The following is a 16,670-nucleotide window of genomic DNA, read 5'->3' on the forward strand; positions in this document are numbered from 1 at the left end:
ATCTATCCACCCATCCACCTACCCCTCCATCCATCTACCCATCCACCCACCCAGCCAGCTAGTCATCCACCACACCCTCACCCATCCACCCACCCATTCCTTAATCCAACAGATGCCTGGTGTGTGCCCCGCTGTCTTCCAAATTTCCCAATCAGCCCTTTCCCCATGACTTGGGATGAGACACAGTACTACACAAGGTGAAGCTATCAGAAGTCAGGCTGCAGAATGCTGTCCAGGGCTCCAGTTCTGACTGTGTCATGTTCAGACAGCACACACTCCTGTGACCTCTGAGTTCATCCCCTGTGCCTGCTTCTCTGTCAGGAGGAGGAAGACACGCATGTCTGTTCCCTGGGACTGGTTCAAGGATTGCATGAGATAAAGTATATATGCAAGGGGACGCTACTCAGCAGAAGTGGCTGCCTTCTCCCTTGTCAGTGATGCTTCTGTTTTTTCTGCTGATCACTGGGGACCCTAAGAGTCTCAGATGCAACCCCCAGCCTCCAGGGAAGCGGGCCACCTGTCCTGGGTCTTGGTGGAAAGACATGTAAAGGGAAGAAGAAGAAGACTTGATTCATTCACTTATGTGCTCAACCAGCCAACACTTTTAGGACCCAGGTTGAAGCAGGTACTATGTCGCTGAGGTGCTGACCTCCTGGCCCACTTCAGCACAGGCCCCGGGTCTGGACTCCACGAGCCAGCCCACTGCCGTAATACCTGGATACCTCAAGCACAGCCTCCCCAGCATCTGCCCTGTGCATTACCTCTAGATCATGCCTCTGGGGGTCGCTGCTCTTCTGTAGCTGAAGATCTTGGTGTGCGCACCCCCAAGCAGATCCTAGAAGAGGCTGTATATGTCCTATAACCCAGCTGGCTCAGCATATCTGGAGTCAGTCGTGAGGATGCAGATCCCCAAGGACTGCCCTGAATTCAAGTCCACCTCACCCCACCTTCCTCCTGGAGCTTCAGGCATGGAGACAGACCCCCGAGAAGGGTCGTGGTCTGCCTCTTCCGGCCTGGGCATCACCCTGGGTGCCCGCCAGTCATGCCCTTGTCCACTCACCCTGCATTACTGATTGCCTCCTCATGCTGGGGCTGCTCTGGGTGCCCTGGACACACAGGTGGACAGCACAGGCCACCTCAGGGTGGACAGTAGGTTCAGACCAAAGTAAGGCCTTCTCCAGGTGGGAAGGGCTCTGCTCTGGGAAAAGTCCACACCCCCAGACCCTCAAGGCTGAGTGTAAATGGCATTTTCCTGGGAGTGCCAGCCTAGCAGTCTGGTTCTCAGGGGGCTAATTCCCAGAGACTTTCCATACAGGAAATCTGGGCCTGTCTCTCCTAGAAGCCCTGGAGATCAGGAGTGTCGCCCACAGGGAGCTGGGCCAGGAATGTGACGGGCTCCAAGGACAGGCGTTGTTCACCTAGCTGGAATTGGGGGGCAGTCTGAAAGTGGGCAGACCCCTGTGGTCCAGGCAGGCTTGGGAAGGTGGGCAGGGCAGGCAGGAATCCCCAGGATGCAGCAGGATGGCTAACCCAGCTCGAACTGGTTTGCAGCTCATGGAGCAGAGGCGGAAGCAGGGAGTGGCCACCAGAGCTTGGAGCCCCACTGTCAACAGTCCCTGCCCAACGGAACGCCCATCGCCACACTGCTGCCCCCACGCCTCAATGGGCCCTGGATCTCCACTGGGTAAGACCCCAAGACCACCCTGACCACAAGCTGCTGGGCCTGGAGACGTCACCCTCTCTGAGCCTGTGTCCACACCTGTGAAATGCGTCAGTTCATCCAGTTGTTCATGGGGCTTTGTTTGCTTGCCCTGTGCAGAGTGCTCCCTGGAAGGCAGGGATTGAGCCGGTGAGTATGCCACTCACCTATAGAGCACCTATTGTACAAACACTTACTGAGCACCAACTAGCAAAACACTAAACACCTACTATACAAACACTAAACACCTACAATACAAACACTAAACATCTACTATACAAACACTAACTGAACACCTACTATACAAACACTTACTGAGCATCTACTATACAAACACTGAGCACCTACTATACAAACACTAACTGAGCATCTACTATACAAACACTAACTGAGCACCTACTATACAAACACTAACTGAGTATCTACTATACAAACACTTACTGAGCATCTACTATACAAACACTTACTGAGTACCTACTGTACAAACACTTACTGAGCATACACTATACAAACACTTACCTGACCTACTATACAAATCCTTACTATACAAACACTGAGCATCTACTATACAAACACTAACTGAGCACCTATTATACAAACACTTACTGAGTACCTACTATACAAACACTTATCAAGCACCGAGTATGAATCAGATGATCGGCACAAGGGTCCAGAAACTAGTAATATAAACTTGAGCTGGTGCTAAACTTTGCAATAAGGCTGTGATAGCAGGTTATTGGGGAGGTTCTTTACAGTGAGGGGTCCAGGAAGACTTCTTGGGGACAGTGGCATTCAAATGAGAGCTGAAAGAAGAGGAATCAGCCATCCTGGGAAGCGGTGGGCAGAGGAGCAGCTGGTGCCAAGGCCCTGAGGCAGAACTTAGACTGCTGTGTAAATCTTCTATTCTCACAGGCGCTAGAAACCACGGAGTGCAGTCTCTGCCCTCATTTTCGGGGCTAGCAGAGACCTCTCTGCTGGACCTCCTAACATAGCTTTTTCTCCACCTGCTTCCCAGCCCCCTCTGCTGGCCCTTGGGTCAGGGACGATACCCTCCACACCAGGTCCTCCTCTTACCAGGGAACCGAGGGAGAAGAGGCCCACCAAACATTTGCTTGTACTTGGGGGAGGAGGGGACGTCGCAAAGCTGCAGGACTGGCTCAGTTCTGCATGAAGCCCCAGCCCCCACTCCACAGGCCACTGGTAGGGGTCGCTCAGAGACAGAAATGAGGTGCGGGAATGACCATTAGTTGCAGGCTACCTTGTTGGTCCGCTCCTGGCCCAAAACAGCAGTATTCTGGGCAGTTCTTAGAAAGTTCTTACTGATCTATGGATGAGCTCTGCTGCTTCCCAGAAAGGGTACAGAGAAGGACCCCAAGGCTGGGAACACCAACAGTCCACCTCAGACAAAGCCCCCTCCAGGAGTGTCTGAGAAATGGATGGTGGTGTGCGGGACGCCCCTCCCAACATCTAATGGTTACCTGTGCTGATATCTGAAGTCTCTGGCAGTACAAATGATGAACATGCTCAGTTGCTAACCAAAAGGTCACCCAGAAGGACCTAAGAAGAAAGACCTGGCAATCTACTTCTGAAAAATCAGCCACTGAAAACTCTGGAGCCCAGTTCTGCCCTGACACCCACGGGGTCGCCATGAGTTGGCACTGACTTGACGCAACTAATTTCGATCCTGTCATTTTCTTAATATTTTTCTTTAAATCAGTATGCTTTTCTTTACATATTTACTTATGTGTATTGCTTTTTGAGATAGAATCAGCCTGCTGTAAACTACACATGCTCATCATGTGACACTAATTCTTTTTAAAAGAAGCGTAGAGTCACCTGGAAATGGACAGCAGTCCGTCTAACCCTAGAGAGGAAGCAACTAGAAAGCAAGAAACCGGCATTTGGTCTCACCAGATCCATCACCTGCCAAGGCTCCCAGTCTGTTCTCACTGGGAAGGGAGGTTCGAGGCGTTAAGGACACATTAGCTCCAAATAGAGACCTTCTCTTGAACAGAATCAGTCCAATTGAAAGAGAACGGACAGGGATTTTTTTTTTCCCCTCTGGATGACAACCAGGACTTCAAACCCGTTAGCTCTGATTCGACTCCTTGCTGATCATTTGCATTTCCCTAGATATGGAATGAGAATCTACATTTTAGAAGACCCCCAAGTTATTCTTAAGAATCAGGTGTTGAAATGCTGTTGAAATGTTGAAATGATTTTGATTCAGTCTGTCTGCGGGGCAGGGTGAGTCAATTCTCAGCAAGGGGTGAACAGAGTGAACCAGTTCAAAGTCCTCGTCGTAACATGTCCTCGGCTGCAGCAGCCTTGTATAAAAAATATCAAGATAATAACAGCACAGGTATGACCTAGTTAGCGTAATACAACCTACTCACTCTTTCCATTCTCTCAGTCTGCAATGGGAAGGAAGTCTCAGAGGCTGCCCTGGGTGTGGACTGTTGATGCAGCCCTACCTCTAACTCCCCACCCCTGTACTTGTTTGCATTACCAGCAGACAAGGGTCTGTGGGCCAAGCTTGGCCCACCCCTTGTTGTTGCAAATAAAGTTTTATTGGAACCATAACACACTCATTCATTTGCATACTGCCCACAACTGCTCTAGTGCTACAAAGAGTTGGGTAGTTGCAACACAGGACATCTGACTGGCTTGCAAAGTTGAACATATCTGCTATCCATATCTGACGTTGTACAGAAAAAGCGTGCAGAAACCTAGTTTCCGTCAGCAAATCCTGTCACAGACATGAATAAATTCTGGTCAAGGGAGCACCTCCCACTGATCAGAGGGACAGCCATCAACCACCACCCATCCATCAATCCATAACCCATCATTCATCTATCACTCACTGTCCACCCATCATCCTTTCATCCATCTATTCATCTAGCATACATTCATTCATCTATCTATCATCTATCCATCCATCATTCATCTGCCCATCCATTACCCATCATCCACCATTCATCCATTCATACATCTATATATCATCCATTCATTCATCCATCAGTAATCTACCCATCCATCATCCACCATCTATCCATGTCATCCACCCATCATCCATTCATCCAGCTATCATACATCATTCATCCATTCATCCAAACATCATCAATTCATTAGACCCTATCTATCCAACATTCACTCTCCATCCATCACCCACCCATCTATCATCCCATCATCCATTCATCCATCACTCATACATTCATCATTATCCATCTATCATATATTCATCTGTCATACATTCATCTATCTGTAATACATCCATCCATCCATCTACCATCCATCCATCCATTATACAATAGCCAGCCATCCATTATCAATCCAACCATTCATCCATCCATTATCCATCTACCCATCCATCCATCTATCCATCTATTACTCATCCATCCGTTCATCATCCACCACACATCCATCCATCTATTCATCCATCTATCCATCATCCACCATCTATCTCTCCATTATCCCACCATTCATTATCCAATATCATCTATCCATTCTTCTACCATCCACTATCTATCTGTCATTTATCATCCATTCACCTTTCCTCTATTCATCCATTATCCATCCATCTATCCATCATCCGCCATCCATCCCTCACCCACTGTTCATCCATCCATTTGTAATCCAACATCTATGCACCATTTATGCATCCATCCATTATCCACCATCCATCCATTCATCCCCATCCATTCAGCAAGCACCCAGGAGGGTCCATTGGGTGCCAGATGGTACTAGGAGTTCAGGGAGAAAAAAAGGCATGATCCGTGACTCCCAAAGCACACAGAACAGCTCCTCCCTAAATGGCTGCAGAGGGGCCCAATTCTAGAGCACCTCCCTGGTGATGCTTTCCTGACCCTGCGATGTGGCTCTGTCAGGTCCATGTCACAGAGCAGGGAGCCAAGAGCTATGGCATTTGTTTGGCTCACTGATGAAACATGAACCATGAGCTCAGGTTGTGGGATACTTGGGCCATAAGGGATCCTGGCGGGCCCATGTTGGCCCACTCCACAGGGAGGATGTAGGTCAGTGAAAGGGAATGAGAAGAGGTTCTTACTGAGGTCACAGGCATTGAGTGAAAGGCCACGTACCAAATTTAGTGCTGGCCAGGCCAGTCGGGGAAACTGAGGCTGGGGGGTGGGGTCACCCCAGATCTGTAGCAGGAACTAGAGGCTGATGGGAGCTGAGCCCACACTAAGATGGGGGTGAGGGGCTTCTGGTGCAGGTGGTCATTTCTCTAACAATTTCTCCCCCCTCACCCCATCCCCACAGCTGCGAGGTGCGCCCAGGACCAGAGTTTCTAACGCGTTCTTACACCTTCTACCCCAACCGCCTCTTCAGAGCCTACCAGTTCTACTATGGGGACCCCTCCTGCCAGGAGCCTGCGCACTCGCTGCTCATCAAGGGCAAGGTGCGGTTGCGCCGGGCCTCCTGGGTCACACGGGGCGCCACCGAGGCCGACTACCACCTGAACAAGGTGGGCATCGTCTTCCACAGCCTCCACGCGCTGCTCACCGTTGCCGGGCGCCTGGGCCAGAGCCCGGCCTGTCGGGACTGCGCCCAGCGGCTGCCCCCGGCGCGGGCCTGGCTGCCTGGGGCAGTGTATGAGCTGCTTGGCGCCCCGGCCAAGCAGGACTGCGCGGCTGTGCTGGGCTTCACCATGCATGAGCTCAGCCTGGTCCGCGTGCAACGCCACCTCCAGCCTCAGCTCCGCGCCCCGCCACTCCTGGTGAAGGAGTTGTACCTGGGGGACATCCACACGGACCCCGCCGAGAGACGGCACTACCGGCCCACCGGCTACCAGCGCCCACTTCAGAGCGCCCTGGTGAGTCTGTGGCCCTGGAGGACACGCTCGGAGCCCCTAGGCCCAGCAGGCCGGCCTGCAGACCACTCACCCTTTGCTGTTATCATGGCCCCTCCCACCCTGGCCTGCCTGCCTGCCACTGGACCTTTGCATATGCTAGATCAAGATCTCCTGGGTCTTCACCGAAAACCAAAACTAAACCACTACCGTGGAGTCCATCAGGCAGAGTAGAAGTGTGCCATACGGTTTGAGGCAGTAAATACTTACGGGAACCGATTGCCTCATCTTTGTCCCTTGGAGCCACTGTTAGCTGTGAACTGCCCACCCTATGAACCGCCAGCAGCCTGATATTTAACCCACTGCACCCCCAGGGTCTTGGCAGGGCTGACTTTTTCCAGAAGGAAACTGTCCACCCTTCGCCAGCCCACACCCTCCCTACGGGACCTGCAGGGTCCCACTGTTACTCTCACTGGGCATGTGAACTTGGGCCCTTACTGACCCCCCAGCCCCAGCCTCTACACTCCACTTTGTGTTCCTTCACTTGTGTTTGCCTTCTGCTCTCTCAAGCTACACCATTATAGGGCAGGACTGACACCTTGCCTGGGCTCAAAGCCAGTAAACGTTGCTGAATGAATTCAGCAGGTGACGGCTTTCCTCCAGGCTTTCCTGCTGGTGGACTGTCCCGTGTGGCCTCAGTGGGGTCCGTATGCTGCATTGCTACCTGAGTCAGGGGCCTCCAAGTACGCCCCTCTGTAACGGAAACACACCTGGGCATCACGGTTCGAGGGCTGGGTCGGATTTGGCAGTTCTAAGGACTCTGGTGTCTGACCAAGCTCCCAGGTGGACTGCCCTGTTTTTTAAGGTGCCCCCCCAAAATGAGTTTCACTCAAGTCAGCTGATATTTTCAATGACACCATCACACACTCACTGCCCTAACTAGGCACAGACTACTCTTTGTGTGTGTGTATGTGTGTGCTTAGCTGTATTTCTGGGAGTGTGGAGAATCAAAACCTTCCTGTGTCAGGGAATCCCTGGGGGAGCGAGGGAGAGCCTGCAGACTCTCCTCAGAATGGTGTTTGATTCTACCAATTACAGTCTACCCTCATTATTTGTGGATCCCATATTTGCAGATTCTCCTGCTTAAATGTATTTATCTATAATCCAAAAATCAACATGTAGGAAACTTTTGCAGTCTTACGTAGGCATATGCTGAATAGTGAAAATGTTCAGTTGCACAGCAAACACGTTCTGTGTTAACATCAAACAAGGGGACGTTCCAACTTCTCTTTTCAGCTCTCATCCTACAAACAAGAATCCTTTCCACTGTCTACCTAACTAGATCCCCATTTTTCACATTTTTGTTGGTGGTTTTAAAGCTTAAATGGCCGTAAGTGTAGTACTGACATGCTAGGTCGTGTTCCTAAGCTGAAATGCATCTTATGGAGAAAATACATGTGTTAGACAAGTTTCATTGACATGACAAATAATGCTGTCAGCCATGTGTTCAATGTTAATGAATCAGCAATATTAAATTAAATTTTAATGTAATTTAAAACAGTATTAAGTTAAGGGGTCTTTAAACAGAAACACAGAAAACGAGATTATGTAGTAATCAGTAGACGAAAATGTTGTGACCAGAGGCTCAGGTTTCCCCACGAAGCGATGGCTCAGTGTTCGCTAATTCAGGGTTCGTGGAAGCTTTTTAGAACACAAATGCCACAGATAATGATAATCAACTATATATTGAAATAAATACCCAAATCCTAAAAGGTAAATTTGAGATCTAGGAATACACTCATGTGTTCTTCTCGTTCACCTTCACTGCCAGTAATGATGAGTTTAGACAGCGTTTTCTTAACGTGATCTGAGAAAGCTGGCTTCCATTGGCAGTAAAATCAAGAGGTTCTACTGATGCTTCTAGCAGTGACTGTCTGCATTTACAGAGAGGCAGTGTTGACTTGTATTAGTTAGAGGGGAGCTGAAATGAGAAATCCTGGTGTGGCGCCTTAGAATAAACCCTCGACCTCAAAGTCGGATTGAACCGCATGGTCGGTGGTTCAAACTCACTAGCCACTCTTTGGAAACCCTACACAGAGTCACTATGAGTTGGAACCGACTCAATGTCACTTAACAACAAGTTGAAACGAAGCCCAGGATAAGACTCCAGGTTAAAAACCTCGTACTTTGCACCCAATAAGTATTTATCAAAAGAACAATAGGCTAGATGGATATAGATAGTTAGATGGATGGACAGAGGGACAGATGGATGGATGGGTGGATGAGAGAGTGAGAGAAAGAGGGAGGGAGAGAGGGAGGGCCAGACAAATAAACAGATAGGTGGATGAATGTGTGGATGGTTGGATGGACAATGAATGCATGGATGGATGGATAGTTGGACAATGGATGGATGGTTGGATGGACAATGGATGGATGGACGGATGGATGGTTGGATGGACAATGTATGGATGGATAGTTGGATGGACAAACAATGCCTGGATCGATGGTTGGTTGGATCGATGCATTGATGGTAAAGGAATAGGTTTGGGCTTCTCTGTCCAAGTGTTTTTGAGCCCTAAGACAGCCCTCACATCACTCAGCATCTATTGAGTGTCTACTGGTGTAGCACCATAGGACCAGCACTGGACTGTGAACCATAAGATCGGCAGTTCAAACCCACCAGCTGCACCTTAAAAACCCTATACAGAGTCACTGTGAGTCAGAACCTACTCGACGGCAGTTAACAACCACAACAATTGTATACTAGCTATGCACGAAGTAAGCCAGATGTAAGAACTTCTCATCAATAGGGCACAGGCACTTGTCAAAGCATCCCAAGGGGGGGGGCAGTGATGGGGATGAGACCCCACACGCTCCAGCCTTCTCTTCCCCTCTGTCTTACCCCTCTCCTTCCTTCAGGTAAACCCAGCATCTGGGTCTCAGAGAAGAAGCATAACAAAAGGTCCTCATAACCAGAAATTCAATCCCAGAGTGCCTGTAGCTTTTAATGACTTCGGAATGAGTTCCTTTCTAACAAACAATGTTCTTGGTGCCTGTCCTTCCCTGGCATGATCTTGCTTAGAAAGAGAAGGTGCTGGCGTGGGTAGTGAGGCCATCTAGCCCTCCCACAGCATTAGAAGAGGGTCTGTGGGGTGACCAGCTTCATGTCTCCCAAGGCACGGCTTGGGGGCCACTGTGGTCAGCCTGGATGGCCATGCAGCCTGAATTGTAACCGAGAAGCAAAACACACAGGGGTATATGCAGACACGTACACTGCCAGATGTGTGGCCATTAAATTAAACGTCTGCTTACCAATGCTCCCACTCCTGGAGAAAAAAGGAGGGGACGATCACTTCAACGAAGGAAAGGCTAAAGACAAATCCCAAGTAACGAATTAGTCATGGCCTTCTGCTTTCTGCTCTCAAGTGCCCAAGTTGTGCCCACGGCCCAAACCAGATGGTAAACATGAACATTTTTAGAAGTTAATTTAAAACCAATTTGATCCCCAAATTCACTGCCTGGCTGGAGAATCCTAATCAATCAGCCGACACTTGACCAAAATCATCTGAGCCTGGAATCACCTCGGGGGTTAATTAGAGAGTGTTATGTGCTGTTTGAGAAATAACTTTATGTAACAGGCTTAAACCATGAAATCTGGCTTCCACACAAGTGTGACTTCTGCTAGCAGGGACCTTAGTAGCACGCCCAGCTCCAGGCCTCTGCAGGAAGGTTTCAGATGAAGACAGTTGGCTTCTTATACCACCTTCAAAAGCACCAGAGAGCAGAAAATGTCTTTTCTCCATTCTTTCCTCTCAAAAGCTTGTGGGTTTTCAATTTGTGCCCCCTCTGGAGAAACCCTACTGTTGTAAAGTACTGTCTAGTCGATTCTGACTCCTATCAACTTGTGACAGAATAGAATCGCTCCATACCACGTGTGGCACTTTAGAGTAAGCATTGGACTGCTGCCAATTGCATTGTCGGTGATTCAAACCCACCAGCTGTTCCTCAGAAACTCTATACAAGGTTGCTATGAGTCAGAACCAACTCCAGAATACTTGACAACCATCTTTACGGAAGGAGTTCTGGTCGCACTGTGGGTTAATGTGCTGCTAACCAAAAGGTTTGTGGTTCAAACCCATCAGCCCCTCTGCAGGAGAAAGATGAGGCAGTCTGCCTCCAGAAAGAGGCACAGTTTTATGTTGTCCTGTGGGGTCTCTGAGTTGGAATCAACTCAACGGCCATGTGCTTTTAGTCTTTATGGGAGATAACTCTTGGGTAGGTTCAATTGGCCAACCTTTTGGTCAGCAGCCAAGCAGTTAACCAAAAGAACCCACAACCACTGAGTGCATTCTGATTCATAGTCAGACCTACATAGAGTTTTCAACACTTTACAGGGCCAGACCTCTTGACTGGTGGGTTTGAACTGCTTAACTTGTGTTAGTAGCCCAACGCTTAGTCCACTGGGCCACCAGGGCTCCTAATTACTGGCTATTGTTGTTGTTAATGCCCTCACGTCCATTCCGACTCACACAACCGTGATAGAGTTTCTGAAGCTTTAAGTCTTCGCAGAAGCAGAAAGCCTCATCTTTCTCCCTCAGAGCTGCTGGTGGGCTTGAACCACAGACCTTGTGGTTCACAGTCTAGTGCTTATCATGTGGAGCCACCATATTCCCAATTACTGACGACTGTTGTTAAGTACTGCCAAGTCAGTTCCGATTCATAGCGACCCTGTATAGTGTTTCCGAGCAGCGCTGGTGAGTTTGAACTGCCAACCTTATGGTTCAAACCTTGTGGTCCAGTGCTGATCCTACAGTGCCACACCAGGACTCCAATTACCGGCTAGTATCTCCAAAACATTCTATCTGCTGAGGATAGCTCTTTTTTCTTTCCCCAGAAAGGGTGACCGTGGGGTTATTTGGATGTAATGCATTATGTCTTGTCAATATGCATTAGTGTGACGACAGTCAGAATGTGGCTTTAAAACACCCAAATTAGGGCAGACTCTTGTCAGCCCGCGTTCCAATTAGCTGCACTGTGGCCCAGGCAATGTGCGGACAATTTGCTACCCTCTGGGTCAAAATCCCCCAAACTATACAGTTTCCTCTGTTAGGGATGTCAAAGACAGGTTAGGTGCATGATGTTGTTATTAAGTGCCACGGAGTCTGTTCTGACACATAGAGAGCAGTGTAGGGTTTCTGAGGCTGTAAATCTTTATGGGAGCAGAAAGCCTCATGTTTCTCCCGAGAATTGGCTGGTGGACTTGAACCACAGACCTGGTGGTTATCAGCCCAGTGCTTATCCTACAGAGCCACCGTGCTCCCTAAGTATGTAATAACTTGTTATTAAGTGCCTGTTGAGTTGGTTCCTACTCATAGGAAACCCTGCATAGGGTTTCTGAGGAACAGCTGGTGGGTTTGAACTGCTGACCTTGTAGGTCGAAGTCCAATGCCAATCCTACAGCACCACACCAGGAGTCTTGGTATCTTGATTTAGGTAAACTTTTCAAACATCAGGAGTGACTTTCCATTTCATTGGATACTCTAACCAGTTCTGGTACAAAACAGATAACAGTCTTAGAAGATTAGATCAGCTCACAGAGAGCCAGGAGCACAGCATACAGTCTAATAGTGGATGGAATGGCTACGTAGCCATTTAAGCCAGGCCCAAAAGTGTGCGAGCCTCACCTCTGGAAGAGAATTTTACCTGAGCCGCTGGAAGAAGGCTCTGGCACGATAGCCAATGTCCTTCGTATCAAGAAATCATCTGAGTTTTGTAATGTGGCAATCCAAAAAAAATTTTTTTTAATTTCTTTTTTTTCCTCAATCCCAAAATATTTTCTTTCAAATAACACTTGTTTGGCATGAAACACACCCAGAAGCAAGCTGTGGAGATTTTGTGTGTTTTGCAAGAAAGAAAAGGCTGGAGTGGATTTCCCCACTGGGTCCCCAAAATGGCCCCTTCCCATCGTCCATCCTGCGTGGGCGCCTGGAATAGCGAGAGGACAGGCAGTGTACAGGCTGTGGCTCTAGACTAAACTCTGGTCAGCTCCCTTTAAAACATAAAGAAAGGAAGATCAAGAAAATGCCTCCTTTTTGGCCTCTCCCAAGCTTTTCCCTCCAAATGCAAATTGACTGCTCCCAGGGAATGTAGGGTAAGCATCAGTTTCCTCACTACTAATGGACTGTAAATCCAGATCATGAGAATTTGTAAGGCAGGGATCACTGTAAACACAGTCAAAGACAGGAAAACCAGTTCACAGCCTGGAAGGCTGGGACTGTGCCTTAAATCTCCACTGGGGCTGGTTTTCCCACTTGTAAATAACACTGGAACAGACATCTTCATTTCATTTGGATCATTAACACAGGCTCTAAGCAATGGGTGAATATTTTCATGGCTTTTGGTCTTTGTTTCCATGCTCACTTTCCAAAGGGTGAAGAGGATGGTGCTCACCCTTCAACATGAGATTTCTGAAGATCAAAACTCTCCATTCTCTCCCGTTTGCTCTGGAACCAGAAGAACTAGATGGTGCCCGGCTGCCACTACTGAATGTTTTGATCAAGAGTTTATAGAACTAATGTTCTCCTATGTAAACTATCACATAATTCACAATAAAACAAAGTTTGTAGAAGAACATGGAGAAAGAGAGAGCAGCTGAGGACTCCAGACTCATGGAAAGAGAAAGGCTGTTTGCTGGCAGCCAGGAGGCAGGCTTGCAGAATGTGCCCTTTGGTTGTTTAAATGGTTATATATTCCTGAGTGTTTTTGTGTACATACCCCCCCTCAAAAAGGGGTGGGGAGAGGGAATGGAAGCAAATACTGTTGAATGATGATGCCTGGAGGAGATTGTAATCATTGCAATGAAATGATGAGTGTAAAATTGATGTTCCACTATGTAAACTATCACTCAGTTCACAGTAAAAACTTTAAAAAAAAAAAAAAAAGTTTATAGAAAAACATGGAGAGGGAGAGCAGCTGAGGACTCTAGACTCATGGACAGTGAAATGTTGTGTGCTGGTGGCCAGGAGGCAGGCTTGCAGAATGTGTCCTTCAGTTGTTTAAATGATTATATATCCCTGTGTGTTTTTGTGTACATCCAAAAAAACAGAGGGAATAGAAACAAATACTGTTGAATGATGACTTACGGAGGAAACTGTAATCATTGTAATGAAACAATGAATATAAAACCAATGTTCTCCCATGTAAACTATCATTCAATTCACAATAATAATAATTTTTAAAAAAAGGTTCCATGTGTGGTAGAGCCAAGTTTTCAGCCATTATACTTTTTGGATTAAAAGTATCAATTCTATCACCGTAACTATTACAGTCCCTTATTGTCTTCCACCTGACAAGCTCACTTCATTCATTTTAGATAAAATATTGCTAAATACCCAAGTTCGAGTAACTCTTATTTGTGCATCAACTGATCTCTCGAGTACGCAAGGACTTTTCTACAAGCCAATTTTTATATTTTTATATGCAGCAAAAGTGCTTTATACACATTTCCTAGTTAAATACAATTTTTTAAAGATGTGTACTCAATGATTGAGAAGTAATAAAGTTGATAACTTTAAAAAAAAAAAAAAGTCTGTAGAAGGATCTGGGTTAAATTCTCATGGAATCCAGATTTCTGGAGCCAAGGAGACTGGATGAGCCCCTGAAGCTGTTGTCCTGAGGTCACATCTGAAATTTAAACTGAAACTATCCCCCACATTTGCAACCCAACACATAACCCACTACACTACCAGTGTGCTCCCCTGAAGTCTTCTTAAAAGAAGCTAGTGGTTTTAGCTTCACTAATAAGGTCTATCTGCCTTTAGCATTTTATTCTTATAACAACGATGTATATGGGACCAAACGGACAACAGAAAATCTAAAGTCTAGACAGACACCTTAGTGGCAGTGAGTTTATGTCAACTGAGGAGGAATCATTTGGGAAAAGAGGGGCAATGTTTGAGCAACTGAAAACTGTAATCATTGTCACTGAATTGTATTATGTAGAGACTATTGAATTGTTATATGTTTTTGCTCCAGTGTATTTCTCATCAACAACAAATCAAATTACTAAAATAAAAAAGAATAGGCCGCAGGGCTGCTTTATTTGGGGTGGTCAGGAAAAGGATTTCTATGGTCTCTCATTGAGCTGAGACTAAAAGAATGAGAAGGAGCCAGCCATGCACTGTTCTAGTGGGAGAGCATGTCAGGTAGAGGAGATCATATGTGCAAAGTCCTAGAGGAGGGCAGGAGCAAAGAGGCCCACAGACTGGAGGGAGGGAAAAGGGGGAACAGTGGCTGCTGATGACATACGGCAGGCTTCAAGGGACCTTGTTCTCAGGTACAGAGCTGGGATTCTGCACATGGAAAACCACCTCCTTTCTGTTTGTCTTTTGACAGCACCACACTCGTCCCTGCCTGGCCTGTGGACTTGTGTCCCGTGCGGATGAGCACCACCCACCCATTCTGCCCCCTCAGATAGTCCCAGCCCTGCGTCTGCAAGGCCGCTGGGTCAGCGCAAGCTGTGAGGTGCGGCCAGCTGTGCTTTTCCTCACCAGACTCTTCACCTTCCATGGGCACAACCGCTCCTGGGAGGGGCATTACCACCACTTTTCGGACCCCACCTGCCAGCAGCCCACCTTCACTGTGCATGCCTCTGGCCATTACACCAAGGGCACACCCTCCACCAAGGTCCTAGGCAGCACTGAGCTTGTGTTCCAGGTCACTCAGGCCCACGTGACCCCCATGGACCCGGTCACCACGGCCATGCTGAATTTCTCCAAGCCAGGCAGCTGTGGGGATCCGGGAGCCTGGTCCCTGGGAACTGAGAGGGACATCACAGTCACCAATGGGTGCCTGCCCCTAGGCATCAGACTCCCCCATGTGGAGTATGAGCTTTTCAAGATGGAGCAAGACCCCCAAGGCCAACGCCTGCTCTTCATTGGACAACGGCCTACCGACGGGTCAAGTCCCGACACCCCTGAGAAGCGTCCCACATCTTTCCAAGCCCCGCTGGTCCTGTGTGAGGAGATGGCCCGGGACATTCCCAGGCCCCTACAACACAGTCCTCTGCTGGGAAAACCTCATGGAAGCAGGTGTCTTTGCCCTTGTGTAACTCTGCCCCACCTTCTGCTTCTGGTCCTAGGCTTGGCCTTCCTCGGGTGGCTTTGAAATTGGTCTTCAATGTCAAGAGTGGCTTCTCGGGACACCCAAATGGCCCTCGGCAACTAAGGGCTATGACTACACATCAAAATGCAAGTGTGGCTGGTTTTTCCTATTATAAAGAACACCAGAATGAGTATATTTGTGGTACAGCTCTCTATAACTTTTCAGTACCTAGGACTCCCTCCTAGACACGAACTCTCCCACTCTCTGTGTGAAGAATCCATCCTTTTCTTTCCAATCTGCCGTGGAAGGGTACACAGCCATGCTGCTTGTAAAATCAGCCTTTGAGTTCAACAGCCTCTAGAAAGTCTGTCCCAGGGTGCTCTCCAGTTTCCTAAAGGGTCATGCCCAGCGTGTGTGGGTTCCTCATCCGGGGCAGGCTAGTGATCCTTTGCTGGCCAACAGATTCCATCATTTCCCTGCCCCACTTCTTGCCCCGTGCTCCTGGGGTTTTATGACATGGGAGCACATCATGATGTTCTGCCATGTCTATGGGTTGCTTCAAAATTATTAACTGAATTTAGCAACGCAAATGCAGGCTGGGGCCATGAATTAAAGATGATGCTTCGAGCTTTTCATCCTTTGAGGCGTTCCGGCAGAGGGCCCCTTCTCTTCAAGGCCACTCAGCTTTCTTGGTCTGACTAGTGGCATTTGTCTGCAGCTCAGACCCCCACCTGTCACGGTGTGAGCTGAGCATCCAGAGGGGGCTCCCTGGGCGCTGGGCCTCATGTCCACACTGCGTTCCCACGTGCAAGGCTGGCTGCTAGGCGAGTCTTTGGAGGAAGGCAGTGCTACCAGCCTTCAGAAAGTAATTAATACTAATGACTGCGGAGACGCTAACATGCTCTGCAATTAGTCTGCACAGACGTCCTCTGCTCTCAAGATTCCCTGTGCTCCCCGGGCGGGGACACGGGGGGGTGGGGGGAGAGTGGGAGGGCGGGGAATACCTCCGAGGACTCTCGGGGAGCCATCCTGTGCTTCACCCAGCCCTTCACCATAATG

The 16,670-nt window shown here is 48.3% G+C and overlaps 1 protein-coding gene across 1 annotated transcript; it reads left to right on the forward strand.

Annotated features, from left to right (window-relative positions):
• Nucleotides 1–899: 899 nt before the first annotated feature.
• Nucleotides 900–16,435, forward strand: APCDD1L (adenomatosis polyposis coli down-regulated 1-like). Its single transcript, XM_006839307.1, has 7 exons — nucleotides 900–1,029; nucleotides 1,316–1,387; nucleotides 1,552–1,684; nucleotides 5,981–6,533; nucleotides 14,904–15,553; nucleotides 15,649–15,726; nucleotides 16,330–16,435. The coding sequence occupies exons 1-7, from the start codon at nucleotides 900–902 to the stop codon at nucleotides 16,433–16,435; spliced, it is 1,722 nt and encodes a 573-aa protein (XP_006839370.1).
• The last annotated feature ends 235 nt before the right edge of the window (nucleotides 16,436–16,670 follow it).

The sequence above is a fragment of the Chrysochloris asiatica genome, unplaced genomic scaffold, assembly GCF_000296735.1.
Source record: "Chrysochloris asiatica unplaced genomic scaffold, ChrAsi1.0 scaffold00023, whole genome shotgun sequence".
Taxonomy (NCBI): domain Eukaryota; kingdom Metazoa; phylum Chordata; class Mammalia; order Afrosoricida; family Chrysochloridae; genus Chrysochloris; species Chrysochloris asiatica.